This window comes from Cucumis melo, chromosome 10 (genome assembly GCF_025177605.1).
Source record: "Cucumis melo cultivar AY chromosome 10, USDA_Cmelo_AY_1.0, whole genome shotgun sequence".
Classification (NCBI taxonomy): Eukaryota; Viridiplantae; Streptophyta; class Magnoliopsida; order Cucurbitales; family Cucurbitaceae; genus Cucumis; species Cucumis melo.
This window is the reverse complement of record NC_066866.1, coordinates 15544656-15567549: the sequence shown is the minus strand read 5'-3', so window position 1 is coordinate 15567549 and position 22894 is coordinate 15544656. Positions and strand designations below refer to the sequence as shown.

Below are 22894 nucleotides of genomic sequence, written 5' to 3'. Positions count from 1 at the left end.
CGTGGGATGTATTTGTTATATATCCCTCACCCACTTACTATGAACTATTTTCCCCATTCACCTTGTTCATAGCTCATGCAAGCACGACCCAAAGTCCTGCATGAACCTCACGGTGTGAACTCTTGGGGACGCTAGAGTTAAAAGTACGATACTTTTATCCAGCTGAAGTGTTCTAAAATTTTTAGGTAATTTATTCATGATTTAGTTTAGCCAAGTTAAAAAAAATCCTAAATCTAGGTAAAATAACCAAGCATAACATTTATACTGGATTTAACCTACGATGTCTAGGTGATAAACAAATTTTATTATCTTACATCTCTCACGCATGCTCATAAAATTAGATTAACTTAGGCTCAAGAACCGATTACGATCTCCAGGTAAGAGGTGTTCCGTAAACCGTCAACTTAAAAACCTCTACTCCTTAGTCATCTTATTTGATTTGTTGACTAGATCGAATCAGGTGAGCCTCTTGTAACCTAGTTTTACAAGATATCGACCTAAATCTAATTTTGGAAGATATGGTATTAACCTAAGTGAGCATGCATTTTATCTTTATTATAGATTTTAAAGTCTAATTTATTTTATAACAATTATAAAACTCTTAGACTAACCTATAATCATTCATCTAGAAGAACAACAACAAATTAATATGGCATTTCAATAATTGATTCATTTTATTAAATGTGGATAGCTAGGGACATAGGGTGCAAGACGGAATTCACCCCTACCCATTTTTGGGATAGTAGATAGGTTGTTCCCTTAAGGACTGAATCCAAGTCTTGAACAAGGGGTCCCACCTTCTCATTGACCCAAGAAGAATTCAGGTTTATAGGTTGAACCTTAAACGAATTGTTCAATAGTCGATCAATGGGTCTTAAGGAGCAAGAAGTAATCTCGGGGGTAAAATGGTATTTTGACCCAGCCAAGATTACGAACAACCTATGAAGGATCAACTTACTCATCATGGTTATATCAGGTGGACAGAAATATATCTATAGTGAGGGGAGTGCAACTAAGAGTCTTCAGTGGAATGACTATTTAGTTAACGAATGTTGATTAAGCTTGGTCTAAAAAAGTTTAGCCAGTTAATCTCCAATCGTTGGAGCCCATGATCTACAGGTCCATTAGGTTCCCCTACTAGCTCATATGGATTCAACTAAGAACAAGTATGTTGAACCAACTTGAATTGTTCGAACTAAGAAAAGAGAGACAAACTGACAAATATATAAGATATAAGTTAGTAGAAATAAACTTTAAGCTTTGTGTTTAAATATGATTTAAATAAATATGAATATAGATTCACATTTAAAAGTTTGGAAAGTTTTGAAACGGTCAAAGTTGTAAAAATCAACTTATTGACTTTTAACTTTGTGAAACAAAACTTTCACCAAATTTATATTCAAATATGATTTGAAATTGAGAAAAATGAATGTGGATTCATACTCGGGAGGTTAGAATTAGTCAAGTCGGGAAAAATAGTAAAAAGTCAAAAAGTTGACTTTTGACTAAGAAAAGTCAAAGTTTGACTTTGACTTAATTGGTCAAATGACCAAAATACCCCTTTGACTAATTACTTAATTAACTAAAAGTTAGTGGGCAATGTGGCAAAGTTAGTAGGTATTGAGATTATAAGAAATAATTTGCATGTAAATTTTATATAAAACATTTCACATTACAGAATGAGAGACGATGATGTTTTTTTTGCTGAAAAAACACCTAAACGATACACCTCCTTCCTTTCTCTCTAAGTTTTACTTCACAAAATCGAGTCCCACAACTCCGTTCTTGGTCCTAAGCTTAGTAGGTCAACTTAGTGGTTATCCTTGCTCGTGATATTCAGGCAAAGAAGAAGCTTTGGATTGAAGAAGAAGTTCAGAACTATAAAAGGTAAGTTCATCGTTTACCTCTTATGCTCTTCGTTTAGGTCCATCGAATAGCACATGCATGTCAACTTCTAAATCGTTTAGTCATATATAAAATAAAGCATGATCCTTATTATTCCGTTGCAGCATGTCTTGTTTTTTCTAACACGTCCTTATTCTTGATTATAAAATAAAAAGTAATAGAGTGAATTATCCTTCAATTATATTTTTAAATATAGTAAAATAATCTGAAAATTTACATTATATCTATCGATATGACTGATAGAAGTATATTAATGTCTATCAATGTCTACAATTTTTGACAATTCCCCATTTTGATAAAATAATTAATAATCTTGATTAAATAGATTGTTTTTATTTTTTACTTTTGTCTTTAGATAATTTCAAAAATAACAAAATAAAGGAAAATATTTATGGAATATAGAAATATCAATATCATCGATAGAAATTGAAATTTTGTAATATTTTATAAATATTTTCAATAATTTTATCATTTACGATAATTCACCTTTATTTTCTCTTTATTAGAATATGGAAGACAAAGATCAAATGTTTGATTTCAAAATTGAGATACAAACAGTACGTCAATTAAATTATGCCCATTTTATTTCATAAAATAATTTAAAAATGATGGGAGAAAGACTAGTAGAAATGAATTATATATTTAGGAAAAGTTAGACCTAAACAACCCTTGAAGAAAAGAATTATTTTCGGAGGAAAAAAAAAAGACTTTAGGGGTATTTAATTTGCTCATATAATTTACTTGGAGCGACTTTAGAATTAAGCAGTAGTGGCAATGTCCTTATCCACACCAAAATTTGCTTTACATTCACACGCGCAAGCTAAAAAACAATATAAATAAATTAAAGCCCTAAAAGAAATAAAATTGGTCGAAGAAACTATAACTGTGGAAAGGGCAAGAGTCTCTTTTGCTGGCCCCCAGTTAGCATTAATATTTATAATATCCTCCACGAAACTTAGTGGAATAACTCAATTAGCATTTTTTATTGTCCCCTCCATAATTGATACCAAAAATACATAGTGTTTATCTATTTTTATACCCTCCCTTCGACTATCTAATTACACCTTATCATCTCATTATTTTCTTCTATTTCTTCGTCTATTTCGTTCAACTCTATTCAATCATAATTCGTCGTATAATAAATCTGTTTTACATCTTTTCTTAATTCTTTAAATTCTTTAAATTCTTTTTCACATATGATAGAAATTCTAATATATAGCAGTATGTGTATCTTTAAATATATTCAAGTATTACACTTTTTAAAATAAACGTTTCTTCTCTGTGTGATTGAGAGGTGAATAAAAATGTATACAACTTCAATTGTGAGTTTGGGGCCAATTATAATATAACTCAACCCATATTTAATTTTATCACTATAAATAGGTTGTCTTTCCAATAGATAACGTACAAATTATATCCTACTATATTATATTTTAATTTTTGTTTCATCATATATTATTTTCTATTTTTTCAATTTTTATTGAGATGTTAACTAAATCCAACCCATATTTTTTATTGAATAGTAAATATGCACTTCAAACACAAACTATGATGATCGACAAAGTGTTCTAACTTACAAACTAGCTATATATAATAACCACAACCAAGTTAATTAGCTGTTTAGTTGTTGAAGCACCCTTTAAATATTACCCAATTGATTTATGAATACACAAACAGGCACACACATACACACTTACGTCACCAGAATATAGAATGTACACAATATCACCCCCCCTTCATTCTTGTTTCCTTATAATTCACTTTTCCCCCTCAGAAACCCAACTAAATAACAAAAAGATTTAGAAAGAAGAAGAAAGAAATGGCAGAGGAGTGCACTGAGAGCTCTGTTGCTACCTCTAATTCAACTCCATCAAACTGGTGGGATATTAATCATAATCACAATCACCATCACCATCACCATCCTTCACTTTCTTATAATTCTCATTGGCTTCTCCCAAACCCTAATTCCAACTCCTCTTGTGAAGAAGATGTTTCCATCTCTACTTCTTCCTTTACCAACCACCTTCTTCCTCACCATCCTTCTGATAATAACCACCTTTGGACTCAAGTCTTGCTGTAAGCTTTCTGTTTTCTTTCTTCTTTTACTTCCATATAAGACCATAAAAGTTTAACGATTTTAATCTTTTATAATCTTTTATTTTTTTTTTAATCTTTTGGTTTCATATTCTATATGTTTTTCTTCCATATTTGAGGAGTGTTTTCTATCAAAATAACTTTCAAAAACATTTTTTTTAAACCAATCGATGGAACTCATTTTGTAACCATTTAATTTTTAATAAATTAAACTTATTTTCTTCCAATTACTTATCGTCATTTGCATTTTTCTTTGGCAAAATATTTAAATTGTAGGGCAAATTGTAATCCAAAAGCTATTTGTTTTAGTTTATAAAAGATAACTTAATTTGAAAAATATTGGTAAAAATTAGATAAGAAATTTAAAAGTTTAGAAGTTGAATTTGTGTTTGTAAGTGTATTTTTAAAATCTGACAACGAAAAAACGAAACGGTTTCCAAAATCTGACAACAAAAAAATGTAATGGAACAAAAGAAAAAAACTTATATAAACAAAAAAAAAAAAACAATTTTAAAAATCCATAAAGAAAATAGAGCTTAACTTTATATAGAACAGACCTTATTGGAAAAGGAAATCTTTAACTTGAGATAATTGAGTGGTCTTAGAGTCACCATGCATATACCTAGATAATCTTAAGTAGAAAAAAAGTATGCATATATATATATATATAATTTTGCGAAATTATTGTTATTAATTTTGAACCTATGTAGGAACATAGGAAATGATGTAGAATTACAAAGCAACGAAGAAGACATAGAAGGGAATTTCCTAGAGACAATATCATCAAGATCAAGCATGTCCACCACCGGAATCTTCGAACCCACCGCATGTAGCGATTACCTTAAAAAAATGGACACGTCAAACAACAATAACAACAATTGGGACGATACTTTCCAAACCTTCAACACCAACACCAACAACAATAACAGACTTCTTACGTCGTCCCAGGCTCACATGCTCCAAAACGAAAGGTTCTTGAAGCTTTCAAATCTCGTCAACAGGTGGTCCATTGCCCTCCCGAGCCCAGACCCACATCTACGACACTTGACCGATGACCAACACGACCATCTTCGAGCTACCACTGTACCAACTCATGAAATACTTGAGTCAGCTGATGGCGTCGTTCCTCACCAAGGACTAGACCCATGTGACTCGAGCTTCCTTAGGAGGACGCTTCAAAATCAAAATTACGGTGACTATATTTCTTTTAACGGACGGCTGGCTAAACCGATGGTCGGTATCAATAGTTCGAGTAATAATCCTTGTTTTAAGTCATCATTGAATTTGTCTGCTGATAGTAAGAAACAGATTCACCAAATTTGTTCGCCGGTAAGTATATATTAATTAAATGCTTTTATTTCCTATTATTTTACTTAATTATGGTTTTAGCAATTTATCATTATTTGTTTTATTATAATATTAGAAGAAGATTAAATCTTATTGGAAAATTAGAAATTCAAGCAAAGTGGTTTCAGCCATATATCTTTATTATTTAAAATTAAACTAAGATTTCAATATATATTTTATTACGGATTATCAAATGAAACCTTAGAATCAATATATTTTTGGCTTAGTAGTGTGGGTTTGGCACCTAGGATTAAAAATAGTTTTTGTTCCTCGTAGTGCTTTTAATTTAAAGAATATAAAAGTCAAAAGTGGAATGAAAAATTCAATATTTAGATTTAAAAAAATTATTAATAATTCATTATGTTTTTAGAGAAGGCATTAAACATGTTCAAATAAAATAAATCGCACTTAAGTATAATGGATCAAGTAAGAAGTGCATTTAAGTTCTGTTCGTTTTTAATTAAACTTCTTTTCCATATTTACGGGTATAAAAAATGATAGTGTTATAAAAATATTTGACTTTTGTGAGTTGCAGTACTAATGTAAATGATGAAGTAGAAGGATGATAAAAAAATAATGAGAATGTTTGAATTTAATGAATGAGAAATTGCAGACAAGAATTAGTGGAAGAGGAAGTGGAGGAGTTTCGAACGAAGGGAAGAAGAAAAGATCCGAAGAATCTTCATCTGAAACTTCAACCAAAAAGGCTAAGCAAGATAACTCAACACCTTATTCCAATAAGGTCTATTATTTATATCTAACTTCTATTTTTATGTGTTTCATTTTCAACTAAATTTTGACTAATTATTACATATATTTCATTCTTTAATTTAATTATTTTAAATTCCTCTAAATTTCTGCTTAATTTTAATAACCATTTGTCAGATTAATATGTCAATATAATAGATCATATATTTAAGTATGACAAGTTCATTATGGAGGGATCAAACTTCCAACAACCACTACAAAATCTCCATAATTGGAGAAAAACAAAATGTCAATCAGTGTAGTTTTTAGTTTAATTAATTAGTACTGAGAAGTTAATTAGCAATTTCTAATTATATTATTATTATTATTATTATTATTATTATTATTATTATTATTATTTTGATGAATATTTTAGTGTTGTGGTAGGCTTGCGTTCATCAAATACAAAATACTAAGTTATTGATGTGAAATAGTGTTGAATGCATGTATGGAATAATAGGTCAGGATTTGTGAGGTTTGACAAAATAATAGAAATTGAATTGAAAATTCAATAACTAATTATTGGAAGGACTAACTTAAGTTGACACTCTATAAAATTAAATTATAAACTTTTAAAGGAGTCAAAGCTATAGGGTTGAAACCTGGTAATTTTAGCTCATTTTATTAAATTTAATTTACCTTTTTTCTTTTCTTTTCTTTTTTTTTTTTTTTGTATATTTTGAATTAATAGATGCAACAACCAAAGGTCAAAATTGGAGACAGGATAACGGCCCTTCAGCAAATTGTGTCGCCATTTGGAAAGGTGAATTTCACTTTTGTGTCATCCTTAACCATTTTTCTCTCGTTACTCAAATTTCTTTTTTTTTTTTTTTATCTTTTTTTTTTTTAATTTAACAAAATCAAACTAAAATATTTTTAAAATATATATAAAATAAAATTTCAAACCCCTAAATTTTGATCATTTTCTAAATATTTTATATTTGTTTTTCCGTCCTTCTCATTTGGAATGATTTCTTTTCATCACCTTTTTTCTTTTCATTTTCTTTTTTTCGTTGCAATTTAAAGTTAAACGATTGTGTACAAAAAAACCAAATCTAATGAATCGTGTACCAAAGAATTTTGTAAAAATAAACGACCGTGTATCAAAAAAATTGCTTAGCAAAATCTAAACAATCTGTACCAAATGTTAGGAAAAAATCGTTTAGAAAACATGTAACCAAATTATGCGATAGAATTGAAAAAAATAAATAGTTTAGATTGGCTATTTAAATCTAAATGACCAAATATATACGATCGTGTACTAAGCAATAGTCAAATCTAAACGATCGTGTACTACATATATCGCGTTGTTGACGGGATATTTTTGATATTTTTTTATTACAGGTCTATCGAACATTTTTCGTTTTCGAAATTGTTTTATAGAGTGTAAATATTTTGTCGATTTGTTATATTTTTGAAAAGATACCTTTCAAATAAAACATACGTACTAATTTTTAGTGACCGATAATACAGAAATTTTAATTGTATTTTGTTAATATTTTTTTTTGATAGTTTTACTCTTTACAATGAATTCTTTTTTTTTTTTTTTTAATCTTTCAATGTATTTCATCACATGGAAATTTATATAACTTAATTTTCATTTCAGACTGATACGGCGTCGGTTCTAACCGAAACCATTGGATACATAAAGTTCCTACAAGAGCAAGTCCAGGTTGAATTTCCCTCTTTTATTTTTTCTATGATAATTACATTATACTGCATTTGTGTTTTAATTAAAAAAGGTAAATAAAAAGAAAGATAATGCACTACGTACAAAATAAACATAAAAATAGGACCAGCTTTTGTTTGAACTTTTTGAAAAATATTGATTTTTCATTCTCTCCTACCCATTATTGTTGTAGTTGTAGCTTTAGCTTTTGTTTCAGTGCCACTTTCTAAGTTTTCGTCTTTTCTGCTTTTATTTGTTATGTGTCAGTACTTTGGATATATAAATATAATCTTATAATATCAACTTTTTTCTTCTAATTATTTTAATTGAATCATATGATATCAACATTAATTGAAATAACGATTGAAAGCTAAATGCCATACATATACTATATCTTTACCGAGATCTTTCATGCTTCCAATTCAAAATCTTACCAAAACAAATTAAACGTAGGAACAGATAAGCATATATATTAGTAATCTGGACCTTTTTAAAAGAAATATTATATTATAACGTTTGTCAGTGGTTACAATTTTGTTTCATCCTCCATTTTTCAGCTACTGAGCAATCCTTACATGAAGACCAATTCCTATAAGGTATATTTATTACTTTTTCTTCTTTTCTTAAAAATACGTTAACATGTTCTAAAATATTTATAAATATAGTAAAATATAACAAATGAGTGGTGATAGACAGTATTATCATCTATTAATGTCTATTAGTGTCTATCACTATTTATATAACATATCGACTCTAAAATTTTTGTTATATTTATAAATATTTTCAACAGTTTTATTATTTAAAATAATTTGCTAATTCTTTTTCACATTCAAATCTTCAATGTGCCATTTTAACTAATTAAGCTATACTAATTTTAGCATTAGAATTATAAATTGAAAGTTGACATTTATCAGTAGGATAGATATATGCAAATTGAAAATAACTCATCTACTTAAAAAATTATACAGGAAATCAAAAGATAGGAGATTATGTTGAAGTGTTTATGAAAGTAATAATAAATTATTAGATCAATTGTTAAGAATGGGATGGGGTAATTGTTAAAATATTTACAATTTAATTAGACATTTATCTTGTTTTTATAAGTAGATTATTAGTAGACTAATACACCTACGATATTTATTAATATTTTAATTTATTTTATTATATTTAAAAACCATTCTAAAAAAGTTTATAGTGTTAAATGAGAAGTAAAAGAAGAAAAATGGAAGGAAATATGTAGTAATCAATGTTGTATGGTGTTACGTAAATTCAGGATCCATGGCAAAGTTTGGAGAGAAAAGAAGGGAAAGGAGATGGAAAAATTGACCTAAGGAGCAGAGGTCTTTGTTTAGTTCCAATTTCATGTACTCCTCAAGTCTATAGAGAGAACACAGGATCCGACTACTGGACACCTTACAGAGGTTGTTTCTATAGATAGATATCATATTTAAATTACAATTTCAACTAATTTTCATAGGAACAAATACCTACTTATTTATAGATTAAACTAAACTCTACTTGTATTTCTCTCACTTTTATTTTCTTCTGTATTTCTAAATTTCAATAAGTTGAAACCTACAGCAAAGTTAAGAGCACCAATTACTTATTCATGCAATATTTTACACACTATTCACGTTTGACGCTCATCCATTCTTATACATACATTTATGAATAAGCCTCCGTATAATTTCATGTACTTCTTTTTTGTCGATATATAATATAAAACGTTTCGTATTATTATCAAGAATTTGATGATTCTAGAAATTAATTTGATTTACAACTTTTGATTTTTATAACAAATTGTGTACATTGAGCTCTTTGGGAGTTTTCAGAAGTAATGAGAAATAAGTGATATTTATGGTTAGCCTATATAAAATCATGTTTAGTTGAATCAAAATATCACTTTCTCCATACTTGTGTAATCCACACACTTTCGCTTTTAACAAAGTGGTACCAAAGCCCATGCAACAAATTTGAGAGAAAAAAGATGCGAACGGGGGATGAATATAATTCGCTTCAACTACCGATGCTGACCAAACTTAATTAACTATGACAGTTGGAGTATCAAGATTGTTACTAGGACCACAAGACTTGTGGGAGATCTTGAAGAATGGTTTCCACGAGGTGGTCACTAGAGTCGAACAAGTGCAAAGAAACGTTCAAAAAGAGACAAAAAAAAAAAAAAAAAAACAAGGCCCTCTACATCTTATACCAATTAGTTGACAAAGAAGCATTTCAGACAATCTACCATGCTGAGACGTCAAATTAGGTAGCATGAGACAAGCTCTACTCAACTGATAATGAAGTTAGTCGTGTTAAAAAAGGTACGATTACACAAACTTTACTTGGTGAGTTTGAATCATTACATTTCAACGAGACGAAGATGATAGTAGAGTATCAAACAAAAGTAATAATTATTCTCAACCAACTGAGATGGTAAGATGGAGAAATTCAGGGTGATGTTCGTTTCCTGGAAAAGATTCTACAATGCCTAAATAACAGGCTTGAGATCATTGCTACAACAATCGAGGAGAAAAAAGATCTCGAGACCATGTCGATTGAATAACTTATAAGTTCATTACAAGCCTAAGAGGAGAAAAGGAAAAGAAAAAATGGAGCAAATGGAGACCTTTTAACAACTTCTCCAACTCAAACTTAAGTCGGAGAATAGTCGTGAATGTGGAAGAGGTCCCTATGGTCAAGGAAATGGTGGAAGATGTGAAAGCCAACACCAACATTTTTTCAAAATTCAAATGAATTCTAAAGAGAGGAAGAGGAGGTCAAAATTGTGGAAAATGTGGGGGAAGACCTGGGACAGATAAATCTCAGATAAATTGTTATAGTTGAAACAAACATGGTCATTATCTAAAGGAGTGTTACTCTTCTCAATCAGAGATGATGAATCAGACACAACAGGATCGGTCAACCGTCGACACATTTAAATGTCATCAAGAACAATCCAATTATGTGGAAGGAAAATAAGACTTTACTCATGGTTTCAAAGGGAGAAGAATAAAGTCAGGATAGCAAATGGTACTTTGACACTAGAGCCTCAAATAACATGCGTGAAAATTGTGAGATGTTTGCAAAGTTGAACGAGATGGAAAAAGGTAATGTTGCCTTTACAGACAATTCCTTGTCAACCATCAAAGGAATAGGTAAAATTCTCATTCAATTAAAAAATGGACAAAATTAGTATATTACAAATGTTTATTACATTCCAAATATAAAAAATAATATATTGAATTACGACAATTGTTAGGCAGAGGCTTTGAAGTTTAAAGAAAAATCAAATTTTTATATTTGATGGATAATTATGAGAGACTTGTTGTAAATTTAAAGTCTTCATGACAAAAAATTGAATGTTTCCTTTCAGCACTTGTAATGATGTTCCAAAATGTTCGAACACGTGCTATGAGAATCTTTCTTGGCTATTGCATTTATGGTTCAGACAACTCTATTCAAACTCAATTTTGTGAATCTAGAAGACTTATCAAAGAAGAAAATGGTGCGAGGTTTACCATATATACACAAGTCGAACCAAGTGTGTGAAGGACGCCTACTCTCAAAGAACATCACTGTGGTAGTTTTTTCTAAGGAATCTATGACAAGAGCCAATAAGCCTCTAGAACTCATTCATGTTGATGTGTGTGGTGCAATCAACCAACGTCTCATGATAAAAATAAACATTTCATTCTTTTTATTGATGATTTTTCTAGAAAATCATGGGTGTACTTTTTGAAGGAAAAATCAAAAGTGTTTGAAATCATCAAGAAATTTAAGGTGTGTGTGGAAAACGAAAGCAATCTTACAATTAAGGCCATTAGAACCAAACGAGGTCGTGAATTCACATGAAATGAGTTCAAACAATTTTGTGATGAAAAAGGCATATGACGATCATTAACGATGTCAAGGTCACCACAACAAAATGGTTTGGTGGAGAGAAAAATTGAACAATCTTGAACATGACAAGAAGCATGTTAATGACAAAAAAAGATACCGAGGAAAATTTTGGCGGAAGTCATAGCTTATGCAGTCTATTTATAAAATTGGGCACCAACTAAAAGTGTGCTTAACAAAACACCTCAAGAAGGATGGAGTGGGAAAAATCCCAAAGTTTGTCGATTTAAGGTGTTTGGAAGTATTATATATGCTCATGTGTTAGAGGAAAAAAAGGCCAAACTTAACGATTGAAGCAAGAAACTCATCTTCATTGGCTATGGCACAAAGTAGAAAGGTTAGCGCCTCTACAATCCTTTTAATGGAAAGATGATTATTAGTCAAGATTTTTTGTTATGAAGAATGTTTTTGGGATTGGAATGTACACGAGGATGAGCTTTATTTTATTTCATACTTTGAAGAAGAAGATGAGCAAACCAAAAAATATGAAGTGTACGCAATTTTTCCCTTTCCAGTATCATCTCAATTAACTGATCAAGCGTCAATACAAGGCTCTACATTTTTCAATGAAATAGAGGCACTTTCCAATAATCTAGATAACAAAATTGGCCCAAAAGGAACCTGAAGTGTATGAGAACTTAATGATGTAAGAGAAAATCAAAATGACATAATCTTCTATTTTCTTTTTGGTGATTGTGCATTAGTTTTCAAGATGTCATTGCAAATAATAAACGGAAAAGTGACATGGATGAAGAAATTCGAGATATAAAAAAAACGACACATGAGAGTTGACCAAGCTTCCAAAAGGAAAAAAAGAAGCAATCGGAGTGAAATGGGCGTACAAGTTAAAGAGAAAGGCCAATGGTGATGTTGACAGATACAAGACGAGACTAGCAGTGAAAATGTATAATCAAGAATACTAAATTGATTATGATAAGGTATTTTCCCCTATTGTTTGCCTTCATTTTATATATGATTATTACTTTGGCAACCCATAATCGTTGGAAGATACATCAAATGGATGTCAAATCAACATTCTTGAATGGATTCTCGAGAAGGTCTGTGTGGAACATGATAAATATTAAATGTGCATGGCGGAAGAAAGATCGAGATTCTACCTTAATTGCAATTAATTAACAAGAAACCCTAAACCAAAATAAATATGAAATTAAGGTTTTTAAGAAAATTTACGTTCGTAGCTTCAATTGTTGCTTGAACTACCACTAGGGTTGACCTACTGTCCTCTTGACTCAGAACCGGGTTATGGGACACGTTGGATGAAGAAAACCGAGAGAGAGAAAGAAGATGGAAATTATATGGAAAAGGGTTGGATTTTAGAAAATCAAATGGGATATTCAGCAGCCCAATTTTGTCTTAAAAAAATGCTAAGCCTTTTCCACAAGGTTGCAAGAGCCCAATTTATGGAGAATTCACATGCAAACTCATGGGCTAACAACACATAACTCACTAACCATTAGTGAACTTAATGTCCTCATAGTGTGCTAACACCTAGTCCACTATAGTTAGTGGGATTATCCAAAAAATTGTTGAATATTTTCTCACTAACTTTGGTCAAAGGGTAAAATTCTCATTTGGTCAAAGTCAAACTTTGAATTTTCAAACAAAAAAAATCAACATTTTGACTTTTTACAATTTTGTTCGTCTTGACTAATTTCGACCTCCCAAGCATGAATCCGCATTCATTTTTCTCAAGATTCAAATTAAATTTGAATAAATTTTCGGTCAAAGTTTGACTTTTCAAAGTAAAAAAGTCAACATTTTGACTTGTTGACTTTTTACAACTTTGACTATTTCCATCATTTCTGAGCTTTTGAGTATGAATTCGTATTCATATTTTTAATGTTTAAATCCCATTTAAACATAAAGCTCTACCTCTAATTTGAAAATCCATCGACTATATCACATATACTTGTCGATTTCCCTTTCCTCATAGAATTAGAACAATCTGACTCATTCCATCATATTGTTTTATGTTTATTCCATATGAGCTAGTAAGGGAACCTAATGGACCTATAGATCATGGGCTTCAACGAGATGAGATTAACTGGTTAAACTCTTTTAGATCGAGCTAATCAACATTCGTTAACTAACGAGTCATTCTACTAAAGTCTCATAGTTGCACTCCCCTCACTATAGATATATTTTTGTCCACTTGACATAACCATGATCAGTAAATTAATCTTTCAAAAGTTGTTCGCAAGCTCAGTTGGGTCAAAATATCGTTTTACTTCTGAGACTACATCTTATTCCTTAAGTCCCACCGATCCACTATTGAACAATTGGTTTAAGGTCCAACCTACAAACCAAATCCTTGAGAGGGTAGGACCCCTTGTTTAAGACTTGGATTCAGTCCTGAAGGGAACAACCTATCTACTAACCCTAAAATGGGTAGGAGTAAGTTCTGTCTTGCACCTTATGTCTCCAGCTATCCACTTGATCTTACCCCTTAAATGAAAGACTTATTGAGTCAACACTAATAAGCTGCCCTCACCTATGCAGATCTAAGGATAATCTCGTGTGAACAGGAGTTCATAATTAGCTCAAGATTAAGATTAAGTTACCTAGGTCATAAAAAAACGAGAGAGTCAGTTTTAAACAGTAAACGGCGTTATTACGTAAAAGTGATATTTCATGGTTCAGATGTAAACATTTTACGTAGGATGCCGTCACTTTCATGTCACTACATGAACGATTCAGGATCACTTTGTTTGTATTAACTACAAAGTAGGCCACATGCATAGTTTATCTGGATAAGGCGCCCAACCTTTATTCATATACTATAAACTATTTAGGCTATATACTTGAACTTGATCCATGTTTATGTCTCTACATAAAGTTTAAGTTTACTTAAAATAGCCTCAAGACCTTAGTTTTTTGGATTTAAGATTATAGTATTCAATTTCTCAATAACGACTTTATTGAATAGAATATGATTAACTACGAGTTTTAAGACATAAATTTTAACAGAAGAAGATAAAGTGCTTTAATTGAAGAAGACTTTTTACAGTTTGAAGCATGCACTGAGAGCGTGGAATTCAAGGATTAACAAGTATTTTAAAGAGAAGAAGTGTATGAAGTCTCCTTATGAGCATGCTCTATATATAAAAATGCATGGTGAAAGCATACTAATTATTTGTTTGTATGTTGGTGACTTGATATTTACTAGAGACGATTCTCAAATGTTTGATGAATTGAAAAGGGACACGAAAAAAGAGTTTGAAATGACAAACATTGGTCTCATTAGTTATTATCTTAGGGTTGAGGTAAAATAAAAGTGAAGATGAGATTTTTATATCTCAAGAGGGCTATGCTATAGAAATGCTCAAAAGGTTCAATATGGATGATGCTATTCTAGTTGTGTCACAGCCCCTCTCAGACTACCTTCTCTTGGCATAATATACGGCATGAAACCAAAAAATATGGTTCTCCTCTCAATGATACCTACTGACCCTTAACTAGACTAGAACTTAAGCTTTAAACTAAACCCCTACACACATGCTTACATATGAAAGTAAACATTACAAAAAGGCAGTGAAGCCCATACTATGAATAATGAAGTTCTAAGAAGTCATACATAGATAATACAAACCATAGGACAAAACTCTATATATATAACCTACAATAATCGCTTAAACTATAGTTACAAATATTGACAACATGCATGTTTCATATATAAGACATACTGAAATGAAAACTAAAAAATCTTCTAGCAGATAGGCCGGTAAGTCAAACTCCAGATCCACGATTTTGACTTAAAAAGTGATAAAACCTTTTGGAAAACGTGAGCCAAAGCTTAGTAGGTGACTATCTTTTAAAACAAAACATGCTTTATAAATCTGTGAATAAGAAATATAGCAAAGTAGTAAAACAATTTCTCAAACTTTTCTTTTTCTCTCTACACCCTGAATATATGTATAACTTTGATATGAAAAACTAGGCATCCAAAGAGCCCTCATCTCTATCTAGTCTCTGTAAAGGGAAAACTATGTATATATTGGATGCCCTCATCATAAAGAACCTCTATGCATAGGATACTCCTCGTAGGGTCCCATTAATTCTCCAGTATCTTTGGTATAGAATAAAATATGCTTTCAAATAAAAAGCTTTAAAACTTTATCTTAAACTACAACATCATGCTTAAATAAATTTCTTGCATACATCAAATCTCTGTTCTTTAAATCATGCTTTGTTAAAATCAATCTCGAGCTTCAATACTTAGAAATTCAATATAACTCATGTTTGCTTGAAATACTCTTAAATTTCCTAATGCTTAAAACATGCTTTACTTGAATCTCAAACTTGAACAAAGAACATAGTAAAATAATAAACTCATGTTGCTTATTAATAATTCTCAAGCTCAATCATAATTTCTTTCTTGGCTAAATCTCATGTTTTGAAAATAACTTTCTAAAATACGTATGCAAAACATACACATTTACTCAAAGCATACTGAAATCAACTGGCTAATAAATCAAGTTCAAAATCAACATTTAAACTCATTTTTCTCACTCAAAAATACTAGTTAACTCCTAGTCTATAAATTTACCCAATCTCTCATTGACATGAAATAAGAGTATTTTATCCTTAATTAATCCTCTTTATTAAAAAATAGTCTAAACTTTACTAAAATGCTGCACACCAAAAATGGCCTGAAAAGATACCTAAGTGATGGTTGGCGCATGGCATGGGCGGTAGACACTGCACGCATACATATGGCCCCTCAGGGTACTGGGCCACGTGCAAACCTCCTGTGATGCCTAGCCATGCACCCCATGGCTTTTTGGCCTTGTCGCATGCTTGTGTCCTCACGCACATATAGCTTGTCACATAGTCCTCATGTGTCGCCCCTCATGCCTCCTGGCTATGTGTTGGTCTATGTCTTGTGTTTGCTCAACGCCTGAAATGACCATACCCATCTTTGCAACAATACAATGCCTAGCATCCTTGATGCTTAGACAATGCTTGGCTACGCAACGTCTCTTCCTAAATGTCATGTGCATTCCAGAAATCAATCTCAATTTCCAGAGCTTATAACTTAGAATCCATTGGTCAAAATGGAAAACTTCATTCTATAAAGTTTCGTAGAATCCATTAACTATCCTACCTAAAATATTCAACTTCAATTTCCAAGTATTGCATTCATGTCTTTATATCTTTGAAAAATACTCAAAATCTAAACGAGAAGTGACCTTTGCTGATAAACATCAATGGTTAAAGACCTTCTCAATATTTTTTCTCTTTAGCAGCTCTACGCCTAAAATTACACTCATAGATCGTTCTTCTAGGATCAAAATGAGAGAAAATGCATGAGAGAAAAAAGAGAAATTGAATTCTAAAGTTACCCTTCTATAATGCTATGTGCATGGTCGTCTGGTGCACCTTTTACTTGTCAAAATTGAAGTATTTGCATGCTCTTGACACCTGTTCTCCACTCCACTGAGCACTACTTTGACCCCTAAGACTCTTGGTCGCATGGCCCCAACCTAACTTGCCTTCACTTAGATAATGTTGCATGCTCATGCTACCCCTTGTTGCGTAGCCTTTAACACATGGCATGTCATTGGTCCTGCCACATAGACGTTATTTTTAACCCTTTTGGCCATATCACGACACACCAACCTTGGCCGTCTAGCACTTGCTTGGCTGCATAATCTCTTGGTACATCTCCCATGTGGCCAAGTTTTGCTTTTCTTACCTAGTGTGTGATCTTGGCTGAATATAACAAACCTTTAGAGGTTCTCATGAGACTCTTTTTGGTCGCCTACCTTTAACCTCCAAACTCCAACACATATAAAATTTAGCTTTTCCTTATCTTCAAAACTACCTTAACAACAATAACAACTATAACAACTTAATTTCTTATACAACTTAGAAAATTAAAGAATAAGGACATCTAGGGTTTACATACTACAAAAAATAACATATACGATAGCTAACGAAAAAGGCTATAATAGGCTTTTTATAGCCTTCCAAAAGTCCTGATAGCCCATGTTATTAAAAGTCTAGGGATTTTTATAGTGTTTTTCTGAAGCTCTAATTTGTGCTATTGTAGAGTATGAAGATATAACTTATATATGTTGCTATAAAAATATTTGATAGAGTTTTTCATTAGGGCTATAATAAGTTTATATAGCATAAATAATGTGCTATCTCTAACATGTCGCCACGTACTTGAGACGACGCAGAGCGACCGACGTCCTTAAAAAGGTTTAATTTCAAAAACGAAAAAAAGGGGAGTTGCCACCAATCTTTTCTACGGTGTGATTAGACACCAAAATAAAGTAAATCATTTTAAATATAATAAAATTTGGTCTATGAAAAAAATCAGAATTGAGTTCAGGAGTCATTTGTGTACGGAAAAGGTGTTAGCACCCCGTAACACCCGTTTATAAAATGGTGGCTAAATTTAGTATCTTGAATAAAATTCATTTTTTTTATAAAATAATTATGTCTTATTTCATTGCTCTTCACTTCAATATTTGATGCAATGATCCCATAAAATAAGTCGGAAACACCCATTAATTAGACTATATTGAGGAAATTTTTCTCATCTTAAAAGAATGAGAAATTATTACAATTTCTCAAATTCTATCATAGGCTAGTCTTCAAATAAAGTTTTCTTTTTAAAAAAAGTTGATTAAATTTATTTTTTCTTGGCATCAAATCTCGGACTCCCAAAGATATTGATCCCTCACCTCAAGAATCTAGAAATAACGGACTCCCATAAATTTCTAGATTCTATCTTAGGAATTTTTTAGCGAAATCGACATATGCAATTATGGTTATTACAAAATAAGTTGATTAGGAAACCTTATGAATATATATTTAATTTTAAGTTTAAAAGAAATAATTTGAAAGCAAAAAAAAAAAAAAAAAAAAAAAATTGAAAATGGTTTAAAGTGAAATTTTTTAAAAAGCTTTCAAAATTACATGCAATTATGGTTAAAAGTATTTTAAAATTTTCAAGAAATTTTTAATGAAGGTCAAATAGAAATAACACATTATAAACCAAATCAAATATACTATGCAATAAATTAGGCAAATAATTTAGGATATTAATGCATGCATATACTAAATATAACGATAGTAATGAAAAATAAGTTAAAAGAAAAGGAAAAGAAAGACGCATAATAACGATAAATAAAATAAGAGAAAAAAAAGAAAAGAAAAAAGAAATAGAAAAAAAAACTAAATAAAATAATAAACGAATAAATACACTAAAGAGTCTGTAAAAGATGGTGAGAATGGTGGAGAGATAGGAATGTGAACTAACTTGTATTGAGAAAGAGTGAAAGAATGTCTCTGCTTTGCTAGGTGATTAAGTTATGCTGCAATCTTGATGTAATAGAGATCAGTCAATTAGCTTCTAATTAATGCGAGCACCTCTCAATGCCTTAAATGTTACACTTGCTCACCTCTTGGAATGTAAACGATAAAGCTTGGTTAAGCGATATCTATCTAAAAGCGTTTACTTATAAGACTTATATTACCTCTCTTTTGAGGGTGGCAACCTCTTGGTGCCAAGTCACTACACTTGTTCTCCTTTTGGGACACAAATGATGGAAGTTTAATCGCCAAGGTGGAGTTTTTATCCAAACTCTCTCTTCCGTGCGTTAGCTATATCCTTGCTACTTACTCTCTCAAGTAGTTGGGACAGACGCTGGCCAAGCATTAATTATAGTTCAATTAATGCAATAAACCTTATAAGCTAAGCTTATTATCAAGAAATTATCACAAGACTAAACTACTTATAACACAGCGACTGATGAAAAGTAAAGGAATGATGGATTGAAAGTGGATAAATATGCAATGTATTAAAGAATGTAGGCCTTGGGCTACTATATAATATGAGAGCAATATACATTACAATAAAATACAAAATTGGAAAGTAAAGAGAATGAAGAATATTACAAATTAGAGGAAGAAAAATGGTGGAATCTTTCTTTATTCTCTCTCGAAGGTCTCATTTACAAGATTGACCGGAGAAGAAAGAGAATCTTTTACAGAAAGTGGAAAGAGTGTCCTTTCCACCAGCTCCAATGGAGCGCTCTAGGATTTGGCCCATTCAGGCCGCACTACAAGAAATTTGGCCTTTAATGTCGGTTTAAAACCGACATTAAAGGCCTTTAATGTCGCTTGGCAACCGACATCTTTGCGAGCGTTATTAAAGGGCTTTAATGTCGGTTGGGCTTCAATGTCGGTTTATAACTGACATTAAAGACATCTTTAATGTCGGTTATAAACCGACATTAAAGCCCTTCAATGTCGGTTATAAACCGACATCTTTGAAGGTGTTATTGAAGGTCTTTAATGTCGGTTCATCTTTAATGTCGGTGGATAACCGACATTAAATATGTCTTTAATGTCACTTATGATACATCTTTAATGTCGTTTTTCCACCGACATTAAAGATGTCTTTAATTTTTTTTTAACCGACATTAAAGCTGTCTTTAATGTCGTTTTTTCAAATTTATTTTTATTAAATCCTTGCATTATTGTCCATTTTGTATGACACCAAATAGTTAAAAACGAAATCTTTTACTTGTACATATACAAAATGAAATCTTAATAATGTGACATTTATATACAACTTGGATCCAAACACAGAAATTATGAAGCTTAATTATTACACTGATCATCCTTTGGAAAAAAAGAAAGAAAAAAAAGAAAAAGAATATATTGAGAGAGCAATAACTAAAACTGCAACTAATAGCAAAGTAGAACGCTTCACAAATGACCAACTTCAAGATCTTGTCACAAAGATGAGGGTCTGGCTAATTGTACTCACTTGCAACCATTTCTTCTATTGCAGTCATTTGTTTAGTGATAACTCCCTGTAAAAGACATGAAGATGGTTGAATTGATAAGTAACAATGTTATGACCTAGTTGCTAGTAGAAATATCAAAATATCAAAATATCAGAACAAACAATCTCTCTTCTCATTAACATCTCGTCGATGTGGATCTGCCATTTCTCAAAACAACCCCATATAAATGGTCACAACAAAGCAAGGAATCTTCTCATGAACATGTAAAGCATAAAAGAAAACATATTGTTACGATAATAATAGGATTATTCTTTCCGCAAACAGATGATCCCAACAAGAAGAAAAATATCCAATAACTCGGAAGAAAAATAAAAAACAACAATATCAAGCTAGGACCGATTGCAAGAAAGGAATTTAATAACCAAAACTCCTCAGGACACATTCTGGAGGGTCTCCCAAGGAGCCTATGCTCACCCAAAAAGTTCACAGGAAAGGGGGTCAGATTTAGAATTAGAAGTATAGCAAAGTTTACAAGATAAAGCATAAAATTTTCACTAGCAGGAGGAATTATACAGACCTCTTGAGAAAGTACAAGAAAATAGGTGAGGATCACTCTCATCATCTCGACTGATTTTTTGGCTAGGATATTCAGATTTGCCTCCCAGCAAATTCCAAAATTGTTCAGATTCTGAGCCTTCCTTTTGTGATCTAGATTGCACATTGGGCTGCTGACAATTGAAACTCAAGTTAGAAAGCAATCAAAAAATGTAACGAGGTAAAACAATAAGTAAAATGTGAACCATTTGGTCAAAGAGCCAGTTTAAAATGAATTCTGGCCAGTCTGGCTAAACAATACTTGAACTCACATGAGCGAGACTTCTCTTGCCAAAGTGAGATGTTTATAGCTAACCATAGAATGTCATATGGATGTGGAGAGATGCACCAAATTTATATAACCATGTTTAATTCATACAGAACATATTTGTCAAGAATGTTAAGAAGCCAAACTCTGTGCGAAGGTGAGAAAAAATTATAACCCAATTTATAACCCAAAGACTTAACAAACTTAATGTCAAATTATTAGAATGCCCCTTACTACTAATCATATTAATCATCCTAATATTTTCCCAACCAGGGGCCGGAATTTTTTCCCCTATTTTTAACAAGACACAGAGACTATCATCTAAAGATGCAAAACTCAAACGAGATATATATTTCTAGGTGAGCTCATCCAGTCATATAATCTGACAATTCAACTATTTTTCTTTTATTCTATTAGCAACTTTTTCTCATTGAAAAGTAGAAACCAAGGCAATCTAACATGGGCAAGGTAACTATACTTCACATATACAAACCAGCAAGATTTGCTAGTGGGGTTGGCCTTAGAGTTAGACAAGTCAAGATATGTAGTGTTTATAGTTTCAAATTCCAAATTTTCAAAGTAAAATGAGAAAACCCTAATTAAACAACATTGTTAAACATTAATGGAACATCAATCACTTCTACTACATGCAGAGGAAAGATCAAGATGCTCAAAAAATCAACAAACCTGAGCAGGGCTCTTGGTTGCTCGCATGTAAGATCTTGTGACAGTGTATCAGTGAGTTCTTTAAGACCCTGAAGGAATAAAATCGGCACACTTACAAACAAGTAACAAATAGTAAATGATATTATGAAAAAAAACAATTAAACGTGTGCATTATGAGTTGTACGTATCTTTACAACACATATATAACAGTGTCATATAACGAAAAGAAACCCATAAATTAGATCTTCATGTAACATATTCTTTTTTTCCCTTTTTACATAACTTTGACTAAACCAAGCTACATAATAACAATAAATAAAAAAAATTCGAGTCTAGATGAACCCAAATATTTCTGAAAGTTATGTCAAGAGAGAAGACTTACACCATGCTAATGGAGGCAGTAATGGTGTAACCAATGCTAACACCAACCAGATTACCATATTGAGCCAACCCACAAAATTTAACATTGTTACCTCCTGCAGTATATACCCTCGGTCCAGCCACCCAATCGAGCTGCGCTATCGCCCATGCCAACGATAGAACCCCCGACCCTATCACTGCTGTTATTATATGCGCACTAAGCTCCAAACTAACATATCACTGATGTCCCTTCATTATACACACACATATATATATTAGTTTAGTAGATAAGACATTAATTCATTATTTCTTTGTTTATTTGTTGGTATAGAGAAAAAGATGGATTTGGGGGTTCTTCTCGTTCCACTCCTTGTATTCATGATTAATACTGTTACAAACAATGAAGGAGAGAAATTACGCTACTGTACTGATCATATATACATATATTATTAACTATGAATAGGCACACTTGAATCAAATAGCACTCAAAGGGAATAAGAGAACGAGAGAACCAAATATGTATCCCTTGCATAAAATACATAAGTCATTAAATGG

The 22894-nt window shown here is 31.5% G+C and overlaps 1 protein-coding gene across 1 annotated transcript; it reads left to right on the top strand.

Moving 5' to 3' along the window:
* Positions 1–3591: 3591 nt before the first annotated feature.
* On the top strand, positions 3592–9391 carry LOC103499104 (transcription factor bHLH111). Its single transcript, XM_008461996.3, has 7 exons — positions 3592–3981; positions 4710–5328; positions 5960–6088; positions 6785–6856; positions 7700–7765; positions 8320–8358; positions 9036–9391. The coding sequence occupies exons 1-7, from the start codon at positions 3725–3727 to the stop codon at positions 9198–9200; spliced, it is 1347 nt and encodes a 448-aa protein (XP_008460218.1). The 5' UTR covers positions 3592–3724; the 3' UTR covers positions 9201–9391.
* The last annotated feature ends 13503 nt before the right edge of the window (positions 9392–22894 follow it).